Source organism: Toxorhynchites rutilus, chromosome 2 (assembly GCF_029784135.1).
Source record: "Toxorhynchites rutilus septentrionalis strain SRP chromosome 2, ASM2978413v1, whole genome shotgun sequence".
NCBI lineage: Eukaryota > Metazoa > Arthropoda > Insecta > Diptera > Culicidae > Toxorhynchites > Toxorhynchites rutilus.
In genome coordinates this window covers 257,380,414-257,405,196 of record NC_073745.1, presented here as the reverse complement: position 1 = coordinate 257,405,196, position 24,783 = coordinate 257,380,414, and the positions used below count along the sequence as shown (strand labels likewise).

Below are 24,783 nucleotides of genomic sequence, written 5' to 3'. Positions count from 1 at the left end.
CGGCTACGATTCCAGGCGAAGCTTTGTGCATTTGGTGAACAAACAGATTCGATGATCATGGATCAAATTGTATACGCTACCAATGGAGACGACAAACTGAGAGCAAAATATCTCGAAGCTGATACATCACTGGAAGAGTTGCTAAAAATTGGTCGGACTTATGAATCCGTGAAGTTCATGAACTACGCGAAGTACGTGCGCCGAACAAACCAGATGAATTGAATGTTGTGACGAAGAAAAAGTTTCAAACGTCATGTACAAGGTGTTCCGGAGATCATTTCCAAACTGATCGGAAATGTCCTGCCCGTAACTCACGTTGTAATCTATGCAGAAAATTGGGACATTATGCACGGTGCTGCCGTGGAACACGTAGGGAACCCAATCAATTTGAGCGGAAGGATAGAAGTTATCGAGATGATAGAAAGAAATTTGATCAGATCATTTGATTTGGGAGAGTAATCATCAGATTTGTTGTGGACACCGGAGCTGACGAAGATGTGCTTAGTGAGGAAGGTTGGAAAACACTCAAACGGATTGGGTTTGTCGCGTCTGATGTGAGAAAGGGAAGCAACAAGGTGTTTCAGGCTTATGGATCACAGGAACCTTTAACAGTACTCGGTGAGGTAGATGCGGAAGTCAAAAAAGGAGACGTCAGCTGCCATACGAATTTATTCGTGATACAGAATGGAAAATGCTCTTTGCTGTGTGGAAGTTCTGCAGAAAAATTGGGGTTAGTCAAGTTACTACAAGCCGTGTCTACCCAGGAGTTACATTATATTGAAGGTAAATAATTCGTATTTCAATAATAACATTAGTTAATATTCCATATTAATTGAACTAAATATATGTGTTTAACCATTCAGAAATGTGTGCATCGATAAAAAGACGGGTGGGTAATGTCGGGGACATAACCGGAGTGACGTAGGACTATACAAAGGGGACAGCTTTTGCTAAATATATATTTTAATTATATCGTTTTATTTTTTTCTCCTACGTGACTACCTACCTATCTACCTGAAAAATGGATTACTATACTGTTTACTCTTTATGAACATGTTGGGGGTTCTGAAAAGAACCTTTGGTGTTGTGTTTTTGCGTTTTTTTTCCAAACTTGATTCTTGATTTTTTTCTAAAGGCTTTGTACTTATTAAATGCTCAACGCCGGGCATCTTTCGGCGTATGCATATATCGTACAATCAAAATGATGGCTGTGATAGGAAATGCATAGGTGGTCATCAGCTCATTCACTATCATATATTTCATTATTGAGCACATTACCGTACCTTAAACTGTGGCTTCGAAGACGAATGAATTGTAAGATTTGTAGTATCCGTAAACAAAGTAAATAAAAAATAAAAAAGAACTGAGGTTTTGGAGACGATCTGTTGAAAAATAACGACGGATGACCTTCGGATTAAAGTCCTTTAAAATAAGAAGCAGAGCAGCAGGAAATACATAGCTCATCATGTTGCTCCTTAGTTATTTTCCTATACAATGCAGATGTAACGTCAGTCAGTTTTCAACAAAAGTTATCAACCAAAGAAAGCAGTTCTTGCTACCAAGAAAATTCGTTAATGCCATCCTGCATACAATGTGTTGTAATTTGAAGCCACTTTTAATTCGGAAACCATGCATGGTTTTGTGAAAACTGAATGATCAATTTAAAAGACCCCAACCACCAACAAGTTCAAGAACAAGCAAAATAAATCAGTTTATATTATATGTCATATTATGTCACTTTAGTATGCATTGGTATTGTGAAAAACTTTTAATAACTCTTCTTTGAAAGGTTTAATGGCCCTGAAAAGCGCTGTGTTTTACGGTGGCTGGTTTTGCCACCAAAGCAGTCTGCATAAACAAACTTTTTCCTTCTTCTACCTGCTGCCGTTTGGCGATTGCGTTTGCCACTCGCTGAGACTAGTTGTTGCCACCGAACCGAATGTGCTCTGTTCTGTAGGCAGGTTTTCTTATTGTCGTGAGCAGCTTCGCAAGCCAACTCGAGCACTCCGGCGGCCGAAATTCTATAACCACTATTAGGTATACTGGGGCTCCGGCACCAATCCGTTGATGCGATGTGATGCGAAACGATGCCATACAACCACACTGATTTACGACTTAAAAGAAAATATGATATTTTTTTTGGGGTCCGCGCGTTTTGTACTCTAGCGGTACACACTCACAGGATAGAGACAAATCGGCAGACTCAGCCAAAGGGGCGAGTCCAACGAGACGAACGAATGAGCGTTAAAAGGCAGCGATGGCAAAAAAATATATTCATTACGATTTGTTCGCTCGTTGGATTCACATGCAGTTGTTTCTAACAAACACGAAGGCACCGAAGACTAGTGGAATAGTGGAAAAGCCGCCAAAAAGTTCGACACGGCGCAGAAGAATATCTCGGAAACCGACAGGAAGGAAGAGAAGGAATCATATGCTATCTACATCATAAGGTGCTGAGGCAGGTTCATTCCGACACCGATTTCTCATCGAAGGCGATGAGCGTCATGAGCTTCGTCAATACATCTTTGAGCGTATCGTAGCGGAAGCCTCGCGTCTGATCCACTACAATAAGCGGTCAACCATTACGGCGTGGGAAATTCAGATTGCAATCAGTCTGTTGCTGCCCGGTGAACTTGCATGCGGTTTCCGAAGGTACCAAAGCGGTGACGAAGTATACCAGCTCCAAGTAAAGAGCGTTTTCCGACTGCTGATCCGGAAGCAAACCCTAAAAAGGGTCCTTTTCAGGACCACAAAATCATCTTTAATCTAAAGAGTTTATTGTTTTGTTATCACTCGATATCTCCATCTTGTTCGGCTAAACCTTCCTGTTTGGCGATTGCGTTTGCCACTCGCCACAGCTTTCACAGTTGGAAAATTTGTGATACAGTGTCGACCTTCAATGTGGGGTCATAATTTGGACCCCGATTTCTATGTTTACAAAAATGTCCAACTAAATATGTTGCATTACATGTCCGTCCAATTAGCTAAATGTCGAAATAAATGTAAATTACTGCACTTTAAATCTGGAAGCAATATATGAATTGGTGAAAATTGAATATTTGCGAAAGTCCACAACCATCTCACAACAATAAGCTCAGAACAACTGACAAAATCACATACTCATCATATCCTGGCAAACAAATTATGAAAAAATTAATTTGTGTTTAATTATTATTTTGGATATTATTTTAGAATGCATTGAACTGTATTTCGTAAACTCTTCTTTGAAAGGTTTAATGGCCCTGATAAGCGCCATGTTTTAAGGAATGGTACCAATTTGGAAAACTCAGTACTCATGGTTTTGAAGAAAAACCATTTCGAACGCACTTCATGCCGCCTTGTTCTGGATTTGCCACCAAAGCAGTTTGTATAAAGAACAAACTTTTTTCTTACGCTACCTGCTGCCGTTTTGCGATTGCGTTTGCCACTAGCTGCAACTGCCTGTTGTTTTCTTGGTGTCCACGGAACCGATTGTGGTCTGTTCTGAATGCGGGTTTTCTTATCGTCGCGATCCTCCTTTGCTCCTTTGCCATGTCCAGACATGGCTGCTTGTGTTGGTTTGTTGATGTGAGGTGATGCGAAACGATGTGGTGTACGGTTTGGATGAGAATGCTCGTTACGGCAGCGGAGCGGGGATTTTTAAGCTGACTGGTTGACTCGAGAATTACGCATGTGTGAGACTGCGACCAATGTTTCGTTCATTTTTTCTTTTTCCTTTCCAATCGTGCTTCATTGTATTTCGTTGCTGCTCTGGTTGCCCGTTTTGGTCGGTACGATTTGAGGAGCACAAAATGGACCAATCAAAAATGGGCACATAGTGTATTTGGACAATGATTGATATTTCACAATTATTCAATTGTTTATCTCAAGAAAAATGAAATGTTATTTGTTATGATAGATGCGTAGATATATTTCCTATCAATTGATGCAAACACCTTTGCGAGCTATTGAGAAATGCCCGAGTTATAAGCGTTCCAAATCTTGCATTTTTTCCTACTTGTTCAGTGCCTAGATTTCCATTTCACCCCCTGTATCTTCCGGTTAGACGTAGTCCTACGTCAAAATAGACAATTCTACCCCTCTAGTAGGACAAGCTTATCGACGTATTCCCATCCCTCTTGAAGAGCTTACGCTTCTTAATCTGAAGGAGTTAGAAAGTCAAGGAATCATTGAGAGATCCAGATCCAGAGATTCGAGAACTGATCTACTGGTTACCATACTCTGTGAAACGGTGGCCGAAAATATTGAATCGATACAACTTGATAGTGAACGATCTTTCAACCGATGGTAAAATTGTATTAAAGGGAAACAAGATAGTTATCCCTCAAATTTTGCATTGACGCATGCTGAAGCTCGCTCATGAACCTCATCTCGGAATTGACGCTATGAAGAAACGACTCAGGCAAAAAGTTTGGTGGATTCGTATTGATAGAATAATTACAGATTACGTTAATTCTTTTAATGGTTGCCTTCTTGTTTCGGAGCCAGATACTGAACCAATGTGCAGAACAATCATTCCTAATGGACCTTGGCGTAAATTAGCACTAGATTTTACTGAGGTTTAAATGGAATTCATTTACTTGTTCTAGTAGTAAATTGAAATCATGACATCAACAACTGCACGATTAACAGTTCATCGACTACGAATGATATTTGCAAGGTTTGGATATCCAGAACAAATAGTTTGTGATAACAGCCCACCCTTTTGTTCAGAGGAATTTGTGAATTTTTGCAAATTCAATAATATAACCATCAATCATTCAGTTCCATACGCGCCATTTCAGAATGGCCTGGTAGAATGATATAATAGATCGCTGCTAAAAACAATACGGATCAGTGACTGGAAAAATGATTTATATGATTATTTATTAGCGTATCGGAACACACCACATCCCATAACAAATATGTCTCCAGCTATGTTGATGTTTGGCAGAACCTTGAAGGATAAGATTCCTGAAATAAAGCATACAGAAGAAGATGTACACATTAAGGAGATGAAGGAAGCAGACAAAACTAAAAAGGAGAAAGGAAAGATATATGTTGGTCACCATATATCTTTCCTTTCTCCTTTTTAGTTTTGTACGCTGGAAGGCGTTCGAGACATTCCAGCATTGACTTTGGTGATCATGTCATTCTCAAGAATATGATAAAACGAAGTAAACTGACGACTAATTTCAACCCCCAACCAAACGTTGTAGTGCGGAAAATGGGACAAGAATTACAGTAGAGAATCTATCCACGGGTGTAGAAATAGATAGACATATCAATCATGCAAAATATTTAGTTTGTAACAAACCTTTGGAAAGTTCTATTAATACAGAATCTATCACCGGAGACGCGCTAATTGAAACCGGAAGGAAATCGAATCCGTCAAGTATTGCTCACGAGACTATTGAGGAACTTCCAAGGGTACAAGCAACACGTAGCGGCCGTGAGAACGAAGACCTGTAAATTTCAATGACTACTTTCTATATAAGATTTCACGTTTAGAGTAAATTGATGGTTTTCTGAAATTAATCGAATAATAAAATCTAATTAAAATAAGGGAGGGATGTAGTAGGCATGAATCGGAGTAGGCTGCAATGTAAACATAAGCAGGCGTTGAAATAAATTATCTCTTTCTTGTATCGTACCTCTTGACCGAGAAGGCTGTGTTTTATTTAGCTCTGTTACATATATAATCCGCCATTTTGTTGTGGCGGCCATTTTGACTTGCATTCCTTATGAATAACTGTGTTCTACTAGTCAAGCCCTTCCATTTGATACCCATATTGATGATGTTTGGTAAATACCCATATTGATGGGGTTTTGAGAAAATATGTAATCCGCCATTTTGTTGTGGCGGCCATTTTGAATTTGCATTCCTCATGAATAACTGTGTTCTACTAGTCAAGCCTTTTCATTTGGTAGCCATTTTGATGTGGTTTTGAGAAAATATATAATCCGCCATTTTGTTGTGGCGGCCATTTTGGACTTGCATTCCTAATGAATAACTTTGTTCTACTAGTCAAACCCTTCCATTTGATACCCATATTGATGGTGTTTGGTAAAAACCCATATTGATGAGGTTTTGAGAAAATATGTAATCCGCCATTTTGTAGCGGCCGCCATCTTGAACTATTAAAATAATGAAATACGCAGTTTTATAATGACTGCAGAGATAAAGGTGTGTTCCAAATTACAGATCAATCGGTCAACAGGAATTTCAGATCAATCGGCAAATTACAGGGCAAGCTAAATAAAACCGTATAAAAACAGAACATTTGATTTCTTATATCAGAATTAGTATTCTAATGTCTACTATTTTTGGATTTTAGAGCAACTTCATGGAAGTTTGTCTCTTGTCAGCAATCGTAATTACATTTTTCACAATGAGGGTTTGTTCAGTTCATTCGTCTTAAACTAGGACGCAAGCGGAAAACATTGCTTCTCAATCTAGGTCATATGGAGTCAATAAAATTTATTTTTGAAGTGCATTTTACATGAAGAAACTTGCAACCTTTTTTCCCCATGCGCTGTCAAATGTTTCTCCGTCAAAGGAACAAACGATTCTGTGCAGGTGTATGACACGATTATCGCTATCTCACTCTACCTACCGTCACCGCCTATCTCAGTATCTCTCTGCTGTAAATGTTCATCATCGACATCACGATATGTCAGATGGTGGTAAATTGGTAATTCGCGATAACGTCGACGTCTGGTGTCGACTTCAAGTTTGAGTCATAATTTGGGTTCCAAGCCGGTTTTCATATTTTAAAATTTGAATGAAAATTTTCACATTATGTTATTCAATTATTAGAAACACGTATTTCTGACTTTCATTCAACTATATGGTCATACAATTCCAACATTGTTGCTGATTTTTTTCTTTATAATATAAAGTTGTCTTCATAAACAATTTTCGTATGAGACTTTTTCTCACCTGCAAACAAAAATGTTTTTAATTTAAACAGAATACTAATTTGATATAGGAAAGCTAATTTTCATTCATAATTTTAATTTTGAAAACGTTCACTCCGACTGAAAATCAGCTGTTCTTTGACGCTCCCCTGAACTAGTAAATGAAGCTCACTGCCGTCAACGCGGATCGCTGTTTTGAAGAAAACAAATACTTCTGACGTGTGAGATGTTGGCATCAAAAACATGGCGGGTGCCATACGGCTGATTCTGTGACTCTGACTTTGTTCATTTACGTTTTTGGTCGAACCAGGTTAGCCTTCTGCAGAATTGTTGAATTACTTTGCGACGTTAGAATCTTGCTACACGCAGCTCAAAGACGAAGGTATCGAAAATTCCTTGGATAATGAGAAAAACGAAGTGGCAGCTGAAATGTTCATTTAGATCTTATGCATTGATTTTTTTTCCTTTGTCTTTTGAATGAACTTGACAAAATAAATACTGTAGTTTGTGTAATTTGTGTTTTCAGCTGTTTCACGAAATAATTAATTCAAATAATATAATTCTAGAGTTCAAATAATACTGAAGTTTCAGTTTCTGCTAAAATGTCAGTTGGGTCCTCATGATTTTGAACGCTATCAATAATTTAAGTAAAAAAACTAGTTCGTCCATTTCATCTAATTATTTTTACTTTTAATAACAATACTTTTCCTACGCAGTGGATTATTATAAGAAAAGTAACACACATAAATAAAATGTGTGACGTCACAGATTCAAAAATATTCCCACCTTACATTTTCCATCTCGGATGCCGCCCAGCTGTACTTCAGTATCCGCGTTGACAGCATTGAGTCTCGTTTACTAGTTTAGGGGAACGTTAAAAAATATTTGATTTTCAGGCGGAATGAACACTTTTTTAAAATTAAAACTATGAATGAAAATTAACTTTTCCGTACAAAATTAGTATTATGTTTAAACGAAAAACACTGTTTTGGATGTGGTGAAAAATCTCGTACGAAAATATTTTTGAAGAAAACTTTATATTATGATGAAATGTTGCAGTAACAATGTTAGAAATGTATAGTCAAATGGTTAAAAAAAATCAGAAATACGTGTTTCAAGTAATTTAAAAACATGATGTTAAAATTTTCATTCAAATTTTAACATTTTAAAACTGGTTTCGTGTCATCTAATCTGATAGAGATTACACTAACTAGTTCGGGACCCAAATTATGGCCCCTATTTGGAAGTCACCACCAGACGTCGACACTATTCCACTGTCAACGCGAATTTGTTTTGGTAGTTGCTGAGTATTTGTAAATGGAAAAACCTCACATAGTAAAAATTATTTCGCGTTACGCGTTTCGCGTCGAACGGCAATTTTGATATTGATAATTCGAGTCGGCAGAATCTAGCATCATGGTAAGAAAAATTGGAAGGTAAGGATTGGAAAATATGCAAATATCTATATCTTTGAAATCGTTTTCAGGATTTGTATCGATGTACAACTGTAGCAAACGTTCGAGTTTTCTTGATGGCGTAGCGAACGCTAGTGGATGGATAACATAACCAAGCCCTTAGCAGTAGTTTTCTGTGCATCGAGGATTATTTTTGTCGTGGTTCCGGATTACCTTCTTGAACTTCGTTATTATTACTTGTCTTGGAAATGACAAAATTTGATGCGTCCGATAAAGTATAACTGGAAAGTAATTACCCGATTGATTTTATCACATTTTAACTACCATTCATTTTAGATTCGAATCCAATCATCCGTTTATAAGCTATGGCAACCTACGAAACAGAAACGAAGACCTATGATGGAGAAAAAATGGTGTTGCTGTAATTTGGAGAAAGGCGCAACGTCCTGAATTCGGTGATATTTAACGATTTATATCTATATACAGTGGAACCCCGATTATCCACGATCGGATGATCCGCAGTCCGGATTATGCACGACAGCGACTTACATAGTAAATCCATATGCCTTCCCGGAATTTGTGATAGTTTCATGCACTTTTGTCTTGGTCATAGCTTTCACATTATCTGACCTCGACCTTGTAGATGGATAGTTTAATGATTTCTGTATTGATAAAATGTAGTTTTCATGCTGAAATATCTTCTTTTCGTGTTTCGAACTAATTTTTAATAATTTTTTGCGTTATCCGCAAGTTTCGTTATTCGCGATGAACTAAGCAGACTATTCCGCGGATAATCGGAATTCTACTGTATTCATATTTACTCTATTTTATATACCCTTTTTTATTGCTTTGCGTCGCCAAATTTTATTATCTATCAGATATGAATCTTCAAAAGACGATCATCGTTGTTACATGATACTCAACGAATAATTCTCTTGGTACACCCAGATGCTAGGTTATTCCATCCAATGTCAAATTCCGTTGAGGTAATACAGTATTTTATGTCAAGTAAACGGAGTTAGGCACTGACTAGAATAAGGTAGCATTATGGTACGTTTATTTAAAATTATTCCATTGTCTACCAAAAATGGCGTAATACACAAAAAAACTCTTGTTGAATCAAAAGTAGACCGCATTTTTTATGAGTATGCTATATTGTAAAATTCGAAAAATGATTCATGTTCGATGATTGACAACGAAACCTCTTCGCTCGTGTTATATGTGATTATCGATTTAAATATAAGAGGGATTCCTCCGGTTCCTTTCGAGGCAACCCATGACGAAACCTCTTCGGTCGCGTTATAAGTAATTATCGTTTAAAATATAAGAGGAATTCCTCCGGTTCCTTTCGAGGCAACCCATGACGAAACCTCTTCGGTCGCGTTATAAGTAATTATCCATTTAAATATAAGAGGAATTCCTCCGGTTCCTTTCGAGGCAACCCATGACGAAACCTCTTCGGTCGCGTTATAAGTAATTATCGTTTAATATATAAGAGGGATTCCTCCGGTTCCTTTCGAGGCAACCCATGACGAAACCTCTTCGGTCGCGTTATAAGTAATTATCGATTTAAATATAAGAGGAATTCCTCCGGTTCCTTTCGAGGCAACCCATGACGAAACCTCTTCGGTCGCGTTATAAGTAATTATCGTTTAATATATAAGAGGGATTCCTCCGGTTCCTTTCGAGGCAACCCATGACGAAACCTCTTCGGTCGCGTTATAAGTAATTATCGTTTAATATATAAGAGGGATTCCTCCGGTTCCTTTCGAGGCAACCCATGACGAAACCTCTTCGGTCGCGTTATAAGTAATTATCGTTTAATATAAAAGAGGGATTCCTCCGGTTCCTTTCGAGGCAACCCATGACGAAACCTCTCCGGTCGCGTTATGAGTAATTATCGTTTATAATATAAGAGGGATTCCTCCGGTTCCTTTCGAGGCAACCCATGACGAAACCTCTTCGGTCGCGTTATAAGTAATTATCGATTTAAATATAAGAGGAATTCCTCCGGTTCCTTTCGAGGCAACCCATGACGAAACCTCTTCGGTCGCGTTATAAGTAATTATCGATTTAAATATAAGAGGAATTCCTCCGGTTCCTTTCGAGGCAACCCATGACGAAACCTCTTCGGTCGCGTTATAAGTAATTATCGTTTAATATATAAGAGGGATTCCTCCGGTTCCTTTCGAGGCAACCCATGACGAAACCTCTTCGGTCGCGTTATAAGTAATTATCGTTTAATATATAAGAGGGATTCCTCCGGTTCCTTTCGAGGCAACCCATGACGAAACCTCTTCGGTCGCGTTATAAGTAATTATCGTTTAATATATAAGAGGGATTCCTCCGGTTCCTTTCGAGGCAACCCATGACGAAACCTCTTCGGTCGCGTTATAAGTAATTATCGTTTAATATAAAAGAGGGATTCCTCCGGTTCCTTTCGAGGCAACCCATGACGAAACCTCTCCGGTCGCGTTATGAGTAATTATCGTTTATAATATAAGAGGGATTCCTCCGGTTCCTTTCGAGGCAACCCATGACGAAACCTCTTCGGTCGCGTTATAAGTAATTATCGATTTAAATATAAGAGGAATTCCTCCGGTTCCTTTCGAGGCAACCCATGACGAAACCTCTTCGGTCGCGTTATAAGTAATTATCGTTTAATATATAAGAGGGATTCCTCCGGTTCCTTTTGAGGCAATCCATGACGAAACCTCTTCGGTCGCGTTATAAGTAATTATCGATTTAAATATAAGGGGAATTCCTCCGGTTCCTTTCGAGGCAACCCATGACGAAACCTCTTCGGTCGCGTTATAAGTAATTATCGATTTAAATATAAGAGGAATTCCTCCGGTTCCTTTCGAGGCAACCCATGACGAAACCTCTTCGGTCGCGTTATAAGTAATTATCGATTTAAATATAAGAGGAATTCCTCCGGTTCCTTTCGAGGCAACCCATGACGAAACCTCTTCGGTCGCGTTATAAGTAATTATCGATTTAAATATAATAGGGATTCCTCCGGTTCCTTTCGAGGCAACCCATGACGAAACCTCTTCGGTCGCGTTATAAGTAATTATCGTTTAATATAAAAGAGGGATTCCTCCGGTTCCTTTCGAGGCAACCCATGACGAAACCTCTTCGGTCGCGTTATAAGTAATTATTGTTTAATATAAAAGAGGGATTCCTCCGGTTCCTTTCGAGGCAACCCATGACGAAACCTCTTCGGTCGCGTTATAAGTAATTATCTTTTAAAATATAAGAGGAATTCCTCCGGTTCCTTTCGAGGCAACCCATGACGAAACCTCTTCGGTCGCGTTATAAGTAATTATCGTTTAAAATATAAGAGGGATTCCTCCGGTTCCTTTCGAGGCAACTCATGACGAAACCTCTTCGGTCGCGTTATAAGTAATTATCGATTTAAATATAAGAGGAATTCCTCCGGTTCCTTTCGAGGCAACCCATGACGAAACCTCTTCGGTCGCGTTATAAGTAATTATCGTTTAAAATATAAGAGGGATTCCTCCGGTTCCTTTCGAGGCAACCCATGACGAAACCTCTTCGGTCGCGTTATAAGTAATTATCGTTTAAAATATAAGAGGGATTCCTCCGGTTCCTTTCGAGGCATCCCATGACGAAACCTCTTCGGTCGCGTTATAAGTAATTATCGATTTAAATATAAGAGGAATTCCTCCGGTTCCTTTCGAGGTAACCCATGACGAAACCTCTTCGGTCACGTTATAAGTAATTATCGTTTAAAATATAAGAGGGATTCCTCCGGTTCCTTTCGAGGCAACCCATAACGAAACCTCTTCGGTCGCGTTATGAGTAATTATCGTTTAAAATATAAGAGGGATTCCTCTGGTTCCTTTCGATGCAACCCATGACGAAACCTCTTCGGTCACGTTATAAGTAATTATCGATTTAAATATAAGAGGAATTCCTCCGGTTCCTTTCGAGGCATCCCATGACGAAACCTCTTCGGTCGCGTTATGAGTAATTATCGTTTATAATATAAGAGGGATTCCTCCGGTTCCTTTTGAGGCAATCCATGACGAAACCTCTTCGGTCGCGTTATAAGTAATTATCGATTTAAATATAAGGGGAATTCCTCCGGTTCCTTTCGAGGCAACCCATGACGAAACCTCTTCGGTCGCGTTATAAGTAATTATCGTTTAAAATATAAGAGGGAATCCTCCGGTTCCTTTTGAGGCAACCCATGACGAAACCTCTTCGGTCGCGTTATAAGTAATTATCGATTTAAATATAGGAGGAATTCCTCCGGTTCCTTTCGAGGCAACCCATGACGAAACCTCTTCGGTCGCGTTATGAGTAATTATCGTTTATAATATAAGAGGGATTCCTCCGGTTCCTTTTGAGGCAATCCATGACGAAACCTCTTCGGTCGCGTTATAAGTAATTATCGATTTAAATATAAGGGGAATTCCTCCGGTTCCTTTCGAGGCAACCCATGACGAAACCTCTTCGGTCGCGTTATAAGTAATTATCTTTTAAAATATAAGAGGAATTCCTCCGGTTCCTTTCGAGGCAACCCATGACGAAACCTCTTCGGTCGCGTTATAAGTAATTATCGTTTAAAATATAAGAGGGATTCCTCCGGTTCCTTTCGAGGCAACTCATGACGAAACCTCTTCGGTCGCGTTATAAGTAATTATCGATTTAAATATAAGAGGAATTCCTCCGGTTCCTTTCGAGGCAACCCATGACGAAACCTCTTCGGTCGCGTTATAAGTAATTATCGTTTAAAATATAAGAGGGATTCCTCCGGTTCCTTTCGAGGCAACCCATGACGAAACCTCTTCGGTCGCGTTATAAGTAATTATCGTTTAAAATATAAGAGGGATTCCTCCGGTTCCTTTCGAGGCATCCCATGACGAAACCTCTTCGGTCGCGTTATAAGTAATTATCGATTTAAATATAAGAGGAATTCCTCCGGTTCCTTTCGAGGTAACCCATGACGAAACCTCTTCGGTCACGTTATAAGTAATTATCGTTTAAAATATAAGAGGGATTCCTCCGGTTCCTTTCGAGGCAACCCATAACGAAACCTCTTCGGTCGCGTTATGAGTAATTATCGTTTAAAATATAAGAGGGATTCCTCCGGTTCCTTTCGATGCAACCCATGACGAAACCTCTTCGGTCACGTTATAAGTAATTATCGATTTAAATATAAGAGGAATTCCTCCGGTTCCTTTCGAGGCAACCCATGACGAAACCTCTTCGGTCGTGTTATAAGTAATTATCGTTTAAAATATAAGAGGGATTCCTCCGGTTCCTTTCGAGGCAACCCATGACGAAACCTCTTCGGTCGTGTTATAAATAAATATCGTTCGTTATAATAGAGGGATTCCTCCGGTTCCTTCCGAGGCAACCTATAACGAATCCTCTTCAGTCGCGTTGTAGAAAATTATCGAATAAAGTATCGATTCGAATTTAGAAATTTTAAAAACGTGATTTCTCGCGGTCTATCAAAAATCATTTTGAAATCATGTTCTTGTACGAGAATGTTTTCTAAAACGTTAATATTTATTGTTTTGTTTTTGATAATATTGATTCATTATTTCTTTAAATTTTTCTAATATTTCTTTTTTTCATGTACCGTTGTGGATCACCCCGAGGAAGTGAACTGGATTACTGGATTGTCAATTTACGAATAAGCTTGTAAAATTATGTTTAATAAATATTACGTATCGTCTTTTTATTTCAAAGCTCCAATGTCCTTAAGTATCTAAGTTAATAGTCTTACAATATTAACAGAAATGTTACTTCAGAAATCCCATTTTCGTTCGAGTTGTTCTTGCGTTTCGTTCGATCTGCTTCTGTTCGAAAAGTAAGTTATTAATGGAGAATGTGTCATTTTCAGCATATATCCTTGTTTTTAGCGAATAGAGACAATCAAAATGTTTTTAATTTTATTCGTCGAATAGGTCAGACCTATTCGATGAATTTATGCATCACTTTTACCATGCTGGCTGATTGAGTGATTTCTGAATTATATTTTTATATTCTCATATTGACATTTATTCAGCCTAAAGATGACACAAATAATTCAAATCTATTGATGCAGGTTTGCAAGTTTAGATCTTATCTATTGTTTACTCTTATTTTCAAACATTTTATGAGTTGTCGAGTACCAAGTCTTAACCCTTTAACGGGCCGTGGAAACTAGCTAACGAATCGACTCCAGCTTCAGAGAACATAATCCTTACATGAGGAATAACACATATCAACATTAAAAAAAATTTTAACTATTGAAACAGTTGAAAAAATTGGTGGCAATATAGCTGCCACTGCCCGGCTAGCGCAAAATGTTGGTGGCAATATAGTTGCCACTGCCCGGCTAGCGTAAAATGTTGGTGGCAATATAGATGCCACCTGCCCGGCTAGCGTAAAATGTTGGTGGCAATATAGCTGCCACTTCTAGTGAAGCTCCAACCAATCACCCAATTGTAAGTTGTGATGATACGTACAATAAATATTGAGTTCCATACAAAACGCGTGACGAGCAGGGGATAATTGTTGGTAATATACGTGACATACTTCATGTAACACGAACTATACTTAAGGGCTTAATTTATAGATTAGGTAACACTGAATGGGGAGAGAGGGACCATGATGATACGATTTTTTAAATGCATTTAATATAGAAAAAAACGTTTCGAAGAGGAGGAAAAGGGTCAGGTCAGCTCAATTTTTGGCGATCCATCATTAGTGGAAAATCCTAAACTAAAAAAAATTAAGTTATTACACCTTTGTTTATTTTTATAAAAAAAACAGTTTGAAGCATGACAATAATTTTGCCACTGTTTGCACTTTATGAAAGACTCTGCTCTTCGTGGAACAATCTGAAACACGGTGTTGCACAGAGCGTTACCTTACACTTAGTGCATTGTATTTTAGATCTCTTATTCCTAGTTTTCGTACTGCACAAGCGGCAGCGGCGGTATTCTGGTAGCTGCTCCAACTGATGACTTCCAACATCCGTAAGGCGTAGGTTGTCTGGAACTCGTTCTTTCTGGTAGTTTGATGACATTTTGGGTTTCTTTGTAGCATATTTCGGCTCGGCTTGTAGACTTCGTTTTCGGCATGTGTAATCACCTACGAGATCCCGTGCCAGCTTCAACCTGAACTGCAACTGCAACATAGGGTTTCGGATGCGACTATTAGAAGAGTACAACAAATGTGCATTTGTGATAGCCAAATTTATGCAGAAATAGAAAATTCGCATCCACCACTTCTTGCTTTTTCTTCCGACCTCATAGCTTTTTCTCTTTTGATCGAAACGGTCAACACCTCCCATCCTATTTATGTACTCCACAATAGCTTTTGGACATGGAAGGGTTTTAGTGGTACCATCATGTTGCGTTCTTTCACATGTGGCTTTTTCGGTAAGTGGATGAAATGCTGTAGTCAATAGTGTAACCATTTTGACGTCTTGCCACATTATAAAAGCGACGTTTTTCTTCACACGCCACTTATATTGACCTCTCCTGAAATGCTTACGCATTTTCGATTGTGACTTGTGTTGTTTGATCAAAACTGGAAGATCTGATCTGTTACAGTTGACTGTAGCTGTTACGTGAATTCCGTGATCAAATAGATATTGTACTATTTCGTAGGAGGTAAAAAATCTGTCAAAACTGAAATGACCTTGAAAACCATTTTGGATTAGTTGCTTGGTCAACTGCTTTACTACTTGTGCCCCCAGACCGACAGTTGGTGCTTTATTGTCACGTTTACCGGAATAAATGTCGAATTGGAATACGTATCCTGTTTCGCTGTCGGCCCTGACCCAGACCTTATATCCTCTTTTCACCGGCTTGAGTGGCATATACTGTTTCATTGATGATCGGCCTTTGAATTGAATCATTGCTTCATCAATCGACTGCGATGATGTGCATTTTGCAGCATTCTGGCATGCAGAGTTCAATAAGTTAAGAAGTGGGCGAACCTTGAACAACTTGTCAAATTGATCGGAATTCCTCGAAGGCATCGCGCTGTTGTCATTCAGATGTAGGTTCTCCATAATTTTCTTAAATCGTTTGCACGGCATAATAGCAGCGATCTCTTCCGTCCAGAAGAAGGGGTCAGTGGACCAATACAGCTCAACAGCAGGCAGTGGCTTTAGTCCCATCAATATTGTAATTCCAAGAAAAGCTTTCATTAGATCTTGAGACACCGGCTCCCAACTTCGACTTTTCTGTTGAGCTGCGTACATGTTTGTTTGTGTAACCAACAGTTCTATTACACTGTCGTCGAAAAATTTTGCAAAATAAACCGACGGTTTCGTGTTATGCGGAAAATTATCCGAGGCTTGCAAACGAACATTATCAAAATTGTTCGCGTTGGGTTGCTGAGGCCAATCAGTTTTTTTCCAGTCATTTTCTTCTTCGTCTGATTGGTCCATCTCAGAACAATCATCATCCGGTTGATCGTCGTTCGCTGTGTCTGTGTCTATGTTACATTTTTCGGATGCAGCTTCAGTAGTTAGCTTCCCTAATAAATAAGAACTAAATTAAATGGTTTACTTCAAACATTTTTATAGAAATAGCCTGATAACCCGAGAAACTTAACACGTTGAGCCCCGGCTGAAATAGGGGACCAACAATGAACTTTTCGTCAGATCCGTGTCGATCCCAGTGAATCAATAGTGAACTTTTCTACATATCATTTTGTAGCTTTGTTGTTGCCGTTCCAAATGCCGGCACTCTCCGAACGAAAAGTCTACTGTCGGTCCGGTGAGATCGACACAAAAAAGGCGAAAAATTCAGTGTCAGTCCCCAAGGACTGACGTGGGGCTTAACGTGTTAATATTTTAATGCGGGCTGAATAATAGATTTTTTAAAAATACTTACGGTTCTGGAGACCGGAAGAAGCCGGTTGTGGTTCATTTGTCGAGGCATTTTTTTCCATCCTGACGTCTTTAGCATGATCATTTTTTCTTAGCGAAAGCTTATCGAGGAAAACTGGAAGCGATTTGCGGCTTTTTAGTGCTTCTGAATCATCTTCCAGCTCGTCCTCAGACGTATCGAGATTATCGGACAGTCCAAAAGTCTCCTCTAATTCGTTCGGTTCTGTATGTGGCATAAAAAGTAGAGAATTATGAAACTATTTACATTTTCCAGCGCAGGAATTAACATTTCCAAACTTACGGTTACGGAGACCAGAGACGCACAATTCTTTTTCAGATGTATTCCGTTCAGTTTCACTGTCCTTATCATAGTCATCAGAATTGTCACTTGCCACAAGAATATCGATTATGGATACATCCGAATTGTTGCCGGCAAACGATTCCGCATCTGTTTCAAAACCATCCTCAGATACATCAGGAGAAAATCCACAAATCTCCTCCAACTCTTTTTCGAGGTCATCATCCGATTCATTGTCACTCGACATAGCTTCAGCTGAAATGTGTAACCTAAAGTTATATCGTAATGAAAAAATGGTTCAACACAGAGAACCGTTATTTTCCATTACGTGATCACAGCAGGTTACACATATTGAAATTGTATACTAAAACTTACCCATTTGATAGTTTGAAATGTATTCGAAATGTGTTTTGCTGGTATTTCGAAAATTGTGAATTGTTTCTACGAATTATCAGTTTTATGTTTACTCCGGTGAAATATAAACAAAAACAAAAACACTGGAAAAAAACAACATGTTTACACGCTAAAATACACTAACAATAATTTTCAATACGCAAACAGTTTGAAACATTGAAAAAGTTGGTGGCAATATAGATGCCACCTGCCCGGCTAGCGTAAAATGTTGGTGGCAATATAGCTGCCACCTGCCCGTAAAAGGGCTAGTGTTAGATGTTGGTGGCAATATAGTTGCCACCTGCCCGGTTAGCGTAAAATGTTGGTGGCAATATAGATGCCACCTGCCCGTCTAGCGGAAAACACTTGATGGTGAAAATTATCTTTTTGTAATTGAATTTTTGATGTTAGATTCAACAAAAACAACTAATAAAACTCATGATCAGACTCAACAGGTCCTAAACAATTCATATGCATTGAAAACTTAAGCAAAAAGACTGTATTTCAATGACTTTACGGGAAATTTGCTGTGGCTGCTATAAATCGAGAGTTGTTAACACAAAAATGGCTCAAAAATGAATAGTTTTTGATTTTTTCGTGCTTAAAAAAATCAGGCATGTTGCTAGACATCAGAACAAGTTACTACATAAGGTTTGAAGTGATAATTTATTGTTAAAGAAGAGAAAAAAATAAAATCGTTGGTGGCAATATAGATGCCGGCACCCGTTAAAGGGTTAAGATAGAAAACGGATAGAAAAACCAGTTTTTTTCATTTCTTTATGCTCTTAGATTGATTTAGAAGGTAGATGTTTCTTGTTATCTGCATTATCTTGACTCGATTTTATGAAAAATAGAAAAAGAAGGATTATTTTAGACATTCTTTGTTATATGAAAAAGAGTGATTCGAATCCATATGAATTATAATGTAGATATATTGTGCTTGATCATGTCTATCATTTGAAGCTAAGAACAGGACCATACCTCTTACGTAACTCTTATCCTTCAAATTTTAGTGGATCGATTTCATGAAAAATCGAAAGAATGAAAAATATATTTTCGATTTTTTTGTTCTGATATCACACGAAAATCTTGAGTTTGATGATGCAGGTTTGTAGTGCGTGATCTCCTCTATCATAAGAATATAAGAACTGAACCATACCTCTTACGTAACTCTCATCCCCCGTAATTTGGTGGATCGATCTCATGAAAAATCGAAAGAATGAAAAATATATTTTAGAATTTTTTTCTGATATCACACGTAAATCTTGAGTCTGATGATGCAGATTTGTAGTGCGTGATCTCCTCTATCAGTTGAATCTAAGAACTGGACCATACCTCTTACGTAACTCTCATCCTTCAAATTTAAGTGGATCGATTTCATGAAAAATCGAAAGAATGAAAAACATATTTTAGAATTTTTCTCTGATATCACACGTAAATCTTGAGTTTGATGATGCAGGTTTGTAGTGCGTGATCTCCTCTATCATAAGAATATAAGAACTGAACCATACCTCTTACGTAACTCTCATCCCCAGTAATTTGGTGGATCGATCTCATGAAAAATCGAAAGAATGTAAAACAAATATTAGAATTTTTTCCTGATATCACACGTAAATCTCGAGTTTTATGATGCAGATTTGTAGTGCGTGATCTCCTCTATCATTTGAATCTAAGAACTGGACCATACCTCTCACGTAACTCTCATCCTTCAAATTTAAGTGGTTCGATTTCATGAAAAACCGAAAGAATGAAAGATATATTTTAGAATTTTTTTCTGATATCACACGTAAATCTTGAGTTTGATGATGCAGGTTTGTAGTGCGTGATCTCCTCTATCATAAGAATATAAGAACTGAACCATACCTCTTACGTAACTCTCATCCCCCGTAATTTGGTGGATCTATCTCATGAAAAATCGAAAGAATGAAAAATATATTTTAGAATTTTTTTATGATATCACACGTAAATCTTGAGTTTGATGATGCAGATTTGTAGTGCGTGATCTCCTCTATCATTTGAATCTAAGAATTGAACCATACCTCTTACGTAACTCTCATCCTTCAAATTTTAGTGGATCGATTTCATGAAAAACCGAAAGAATGAAAGATATATTTTAGAATTTTTCTCTGATATTACACGTAAATCTTGAGTTTGATGATGCAGGTTTGTAGTGCGTGATCTCCTCTATCATAAGAATATAAGAACTGAACCATACCTCTTAAGTAACTCTCATCCCCCGTAATTTGGTGGATCAATCTCATGAAAAATCGAAAGAATGAAAAATATATTTTAGAATTTTTTTTGATATCACACGTAAATCTTGAGTTTGATGATGCAGATTTGTAGTGCGTGATCTTCTCTATCATTTGAATCTAAGAACTGGACCATACCTCTTACGTAACTCTCATCTCCCGAAATTTAGTAGATCGATCTCATGAAAAATCGAAAGAATGAAAAACATAAAATCTCAGGTAAATCTTGATTTTGATGATGCAGATTTGTAGTGCGTGATCTCCTCTATCATTTCAATCTAAGAACTGGACCATACCTCTCACGTAACTCTCATCTCCCGAAATTTAGTGGATCGATCTCATGAAAAATCGAAAGAATGAAAAGCATAATTTAGAATTTTTTTCTGATGTTACACGAAATACTTGAGTTTGATGATGCAGATTTGTAGTGCGTGATCTCCTCTATCATTAGAATATAAGAACTGAACCATACCCCTTACGTAACTCTCATCCTTCAAATTTGAGTGGATCGATTTTATGAAAAACCGAAAGAATGAAAAGTATATTTTAGAATTTTTATCTGATATCACACGAAAATCTTGAGTTTGATGATGTAGATTTGTAGTGCCTGATCTCCTCTACCATAAGAATATAAAAACTGGACCATACCCCTTACGTAACTCTTATCCTTCGAAATTTAGTGGATCAATTTTATGAAAAATCGAAAGAATGGAATATATATTTTCCTTTTTTTTTGCTGATATCAGACTAAATCCTGAATTTGACTATGTAGATTTCTAGTGCGTGATCCTGTCTATCATTTGAATATAAGAACTGGACCATACCTCTCACGTAATTCTTATCCTTCAAAAATTAGTGAATCGATTCCATGAAAAATCGAAAGAATGAAAAACATAATTTCGTTTTTTTTTCTGATATCACACGTAAATCTTGAGTTTGATGATGCAGATTTGTAGTGCGTGATCTCCTCTATCATTTGAATCTAAGAACTGGACCATACCTCTTACGTAACTCTCATCTCCCGAAATTTAGTAGATCGATCTCATGAAAAATCGAAAGAATGAAAAACATAAAATCTCAGGTAAATCTTGATTTTGATGATGCAGATTTGTAGTGCGTGATCTCCTCTATCATTTCAATCTAAGAACTGGACCATACCTCTCACGTAACTCTCATCTCCCGAAATTTAGTGGATCGATCTCATGAAAAATCGAAAGAATGAAAAGCATAATTTAGAATTTTTTTCTGATGTTACACGAAATTCTTGAGTTTGATGATGCAGATTTGTAGTGCGTGATCTCCTCTATCATTAGAATATAAGAACTGAACCATACCCCTTACGTAACTCTCATCCTTAAAATTTTAGTGGATCGATTTCATGAAAAACCGAAAGAATGAAAAGTATATTTTAGAATTTTTATCTGATATCACACGAAAATCTTGAGTTTGATGATGTAGATTTGTAGTGCCTGATCTCCTCTACCATAAGAATATAAAAACTGGACCATACCCCTTACGTAACTCTTATCCATCGAAATTTAGTGGATCAATTTTATGAAAAATCGAAAGAATGGAAAATATATTTTCCTTTTTTTTCTGATATCAGACTAAATCCTGAATTTGACTATGTAGATTTCTAGTGCGTGATCCTGTCTATCATTTGAATATAAGAACTGGACCATACCTCTCACGTAATTCTTATCCTTCAAAAATTAGTGAATCGATTCCATGAAAAATCGAAAGAATGAAAAACATAATTTCCTTTTTTTTTCTGATATCACACGTAAATCTTGAGTTTGATGATGCAGATTTGTAGTGCGTGACCTCCTCTATCATAGGAATATAAAAACTGTACCATACCTCTTACGTAACTCTCATCCTTCAAATTTTAGTGGATCGATTTCAAGAAAAACCGAAAGAATGAAAAATATATTTTAAGAATTTTCTTTGATATCACACGAAAATCTTGAGTTTGATGATGTAGATTTGTAGTGCCTGATCTCCTCTATCAAAAGAATATAAGAACTGGACCATACCCCTTACGTAACTCTCATCCTCCGAAATTTAGTGGATCATTTTTATGAAAAATCGAAAGAATGAAAAATATATTTTCGATTTTTTTTCTTATAGCAGACGAAAATCCTGAATTTGACTTTGTAGATTCCTAGTGCGTGATCCTGTCTATCATTTGAAAATAAGAACTGGACCATAGCTCTCACGTAACTCTCATCCTTCAAAAATTAGTGAATCGATTCCATTAAAAATCGAAAGAATGAAAAACATATTTTTGATTTTTTTTCTGATATCAGACGAAAATCTTGAATTTGTTGATACAGATTTCTAGTGCGTGATCTCCTCTATCATTTGAATATAAGAACTAGACCATACCTCTGACGTAACTCTCATTCCCCGAAATTTAGTGGATCGATCTTATGAAAAATCGAAAGAATAAAAACATATTTTGAATTGTTTTTTCTGATATCATTTGACATTTTTAAGTTTGATAATGCAAATTTGTAGTGCGTGATCTCCTCTATCATTTGAATCTAAAAACAGGACCATACCTCTTTCGTAACTCTCATACCCCGAAATTCAGTGGATCGATTTCATGAAAAATCGAAAGGATGAAAAATATATTTTCGAATTTTTTTTCTGATGTTCCACGAAAATATTAAGTTTGATGATGCAGATTTGTAGTGCTTGATCTCCTCTATCATTTGAACCTAAGGACTGGACCATACCTCTTACGTAACTCTCATCCTCCAAAATTTAGTGTAACTTCTTCATAAAAATCATATTTCTCCTATTTCTGTGTATTACATAGTTTGAATTTACATGAAATTTGGCTATGAATCGTATGCAGCGAATATTGGTTCATGTTTTTCCATATCATGATTTTACTTTTACTTTTCCCCTTAGTGCGGCCCTGCTTCTGATTTAGTAGAGATTTGGAAGTATGAACACATTTTGTAAACTTTTATCACAATGCTTAGTAATTTCCTTGACAATATATATATTTTTGGAACCCTTGTGACTAAATCTATCAATTGATGTCCAGTTTATAAAAATGCGATGAGCTAAACTCTTGTTTTTGATAAATCTGTAGTTATCCTCCGTTGGCCCGATGCGTTTTTGTAATTTTTCCGGGAAAGTATGGAAAAATACGATACTTTCTATACATTGTTGGAAAGAGGAGTAAAAAATCTATAATTTGAGATGCCAAACACTCATCTACGACATACGAAACTCTCATCCTCCATGAATCTGTAGTTATCCTCCGTTTGTCCGATGCGTTTTTGTAATTTTTCCGGGAAAGTATGGAAAAATACGGTACTTTCTATACATTGTTGGAAAGAGGAGCAAAAAACCTACAATTTGACATGCCAAACACTTATCTACGACCTACGAAACTCTCATCCTTCATGAATCTGTAGTTATCCTCCGTTTGCCCAATGCGTTTTTGTAATTTTTCCGGGAAAGTATGGAAAAATACGATACTTTCTATACATTGTTGGAAAGAGGAGCAAAAAACCTACAATTTGACATGCCAAACACTTATCTACGACCTACGAAACTCTCATCCTTCATGAATCTGTAGTTATCCTCCGTTTGCCCGATGCGTTTTTGTAATTTTTCCGGGAAAGTATAGAAAAATACGGTACTTTCTATACATTGTTGGAAAGAGGAGCGAAAAACCTACAATTTGACATGCCAAACACTCATCTACGAGATATGAAACTCTCATCCTTCATGAATCTGTAGTCATCCTCCGTTTGCCCGATGCGTTTTTGTAATTTTTCCGGGAAAGTATAGAAAAATACGGTACTTTCTATACATTGTTGGAAAGAGGAGCAGAAAACCTACAATTTGACATGCCAAACACTTATCTACGACCTACGAAACTCTCATCCTTCATGAATCTGTAGTTATCCTCCGTTTGCCCAATGCGTTTTTGTAATTTTTCCGGGAAAGGATGGAAAAATACGATACTTTCTATACATTGTTGGAAAGAGGAACAAAAAATCTACAATTTGACATGCCAAACACTTATCTAGGACATACAAAACTCTCATCCTTCATGAATCTGTAGTTATCCTCCGTTTGCCCGATGCGTTTTTGTAATTTTTCCGGGAAAGTATAGAAAAATACGGTACTTTCTATACATTGTTGGAAAGAGGAGCAAAAAACCTACAATTTGACATGCCAAACACTTATCTACGACCTACGAAACTCTCATCCTTCATGAATCTGTAGTTATCCTCCGTTTGCCCAATGCGTTTTTGTAATTTTTCCGGGAAAGTATGGAAAAATACGATACTTTCTATACATTGTTGGAAAGAGGAGCAAAAAACCTACAATTTGACATGCCAAACACTCATCTACGACATATGAAACTCTCATCCTTCATGAATCTGTAGTTATCCTCCGTTTGCCCAATGCGTTTTTGTAATTTTTCCGGGTAAGGATGGAAAAATACGATACTTTCTATACATTGTTGGAAAGAGGAACAAAAAATCTACAATTTGACATGCCAAACACTTATCTAGGACATACAAAACTCTCATCCTTCATGAATCTGTAGTTATCCTCCGTTTGCCCGATGCGTTTTTGTAATTTTTCCGGGAAAGTATGGAAAAATACGAATCTTTCTATACA

General features: G+C 37.4%; 2 protein-coding genes across 7 annotated transcripts in view; one reads left to right on the top strand and one right to left on the bottom strand.

Annotated features, from left to right (window-relative positions):
- Positions 1-24,783, top strand: part of LOC129764841 (uncharacterized) — a 433,851-nt gene that overhangs the window by 142,528 nt on the left and 266,540 nt on the right. The window lies entirely within an intron of this gene.
- On the bottom strand, positions 14,753-18,077 carry LOC129764843 (piggyBac transposable element-derived protein 4-like). Of its 2 annotated transcripts, XM_055764370.1 has the most exons (4): positions 17,858-18,077; positions 17,486-17,751; positions 17,189-17,407; positions 14,753-16,829 (listed from the first exon to the last, which is right to left on the bottom strand). In XM_055764370.1, exons 2-4 carry the CDS (start codon positions 17,727-17,729, stop codon positions 15,148-15,150), a joined length of 2,145 nt encoding a protein of 714 aa, XP_055620345.1. In that variant the 5' UTR covers positions 17,730-17,751; positions 17,858-18,077; the 3' UTR covers positions 14,753-15,147. The 2 variants fall into 2 exon arrangements, with proteins under 2 accessions (XP_055620345.1, XP_055620344.1); XM_055764369.1 differs by having other exon boundaries at positions 17,486-18,077.

Bases quoted from the DNA above. Each gene is read 5' to 3' on its own strand.
- LOC129764843 (XM_055764369.1), bottom strand. From the start codon at position 17,729: ATGTCGAGTGACAATGAATCGGATGATGACCTCGAAAAAGAGTTGGAG. The intron at 17,408-17,485 runs GTAAGTTTGGAA...TGCCACATACAG, and splicing joins CGTCTCTGGTCTCCGTAACC to AACCGAACGAATTAGAGGAG. The intron at 16,830-17,188 runs GTAAGTATTTTT...CTTATTTATTAG, and splicing joins TTCTTCCGGTCTCCAGAACC to GGAAGCTAACTACTGAAGCT.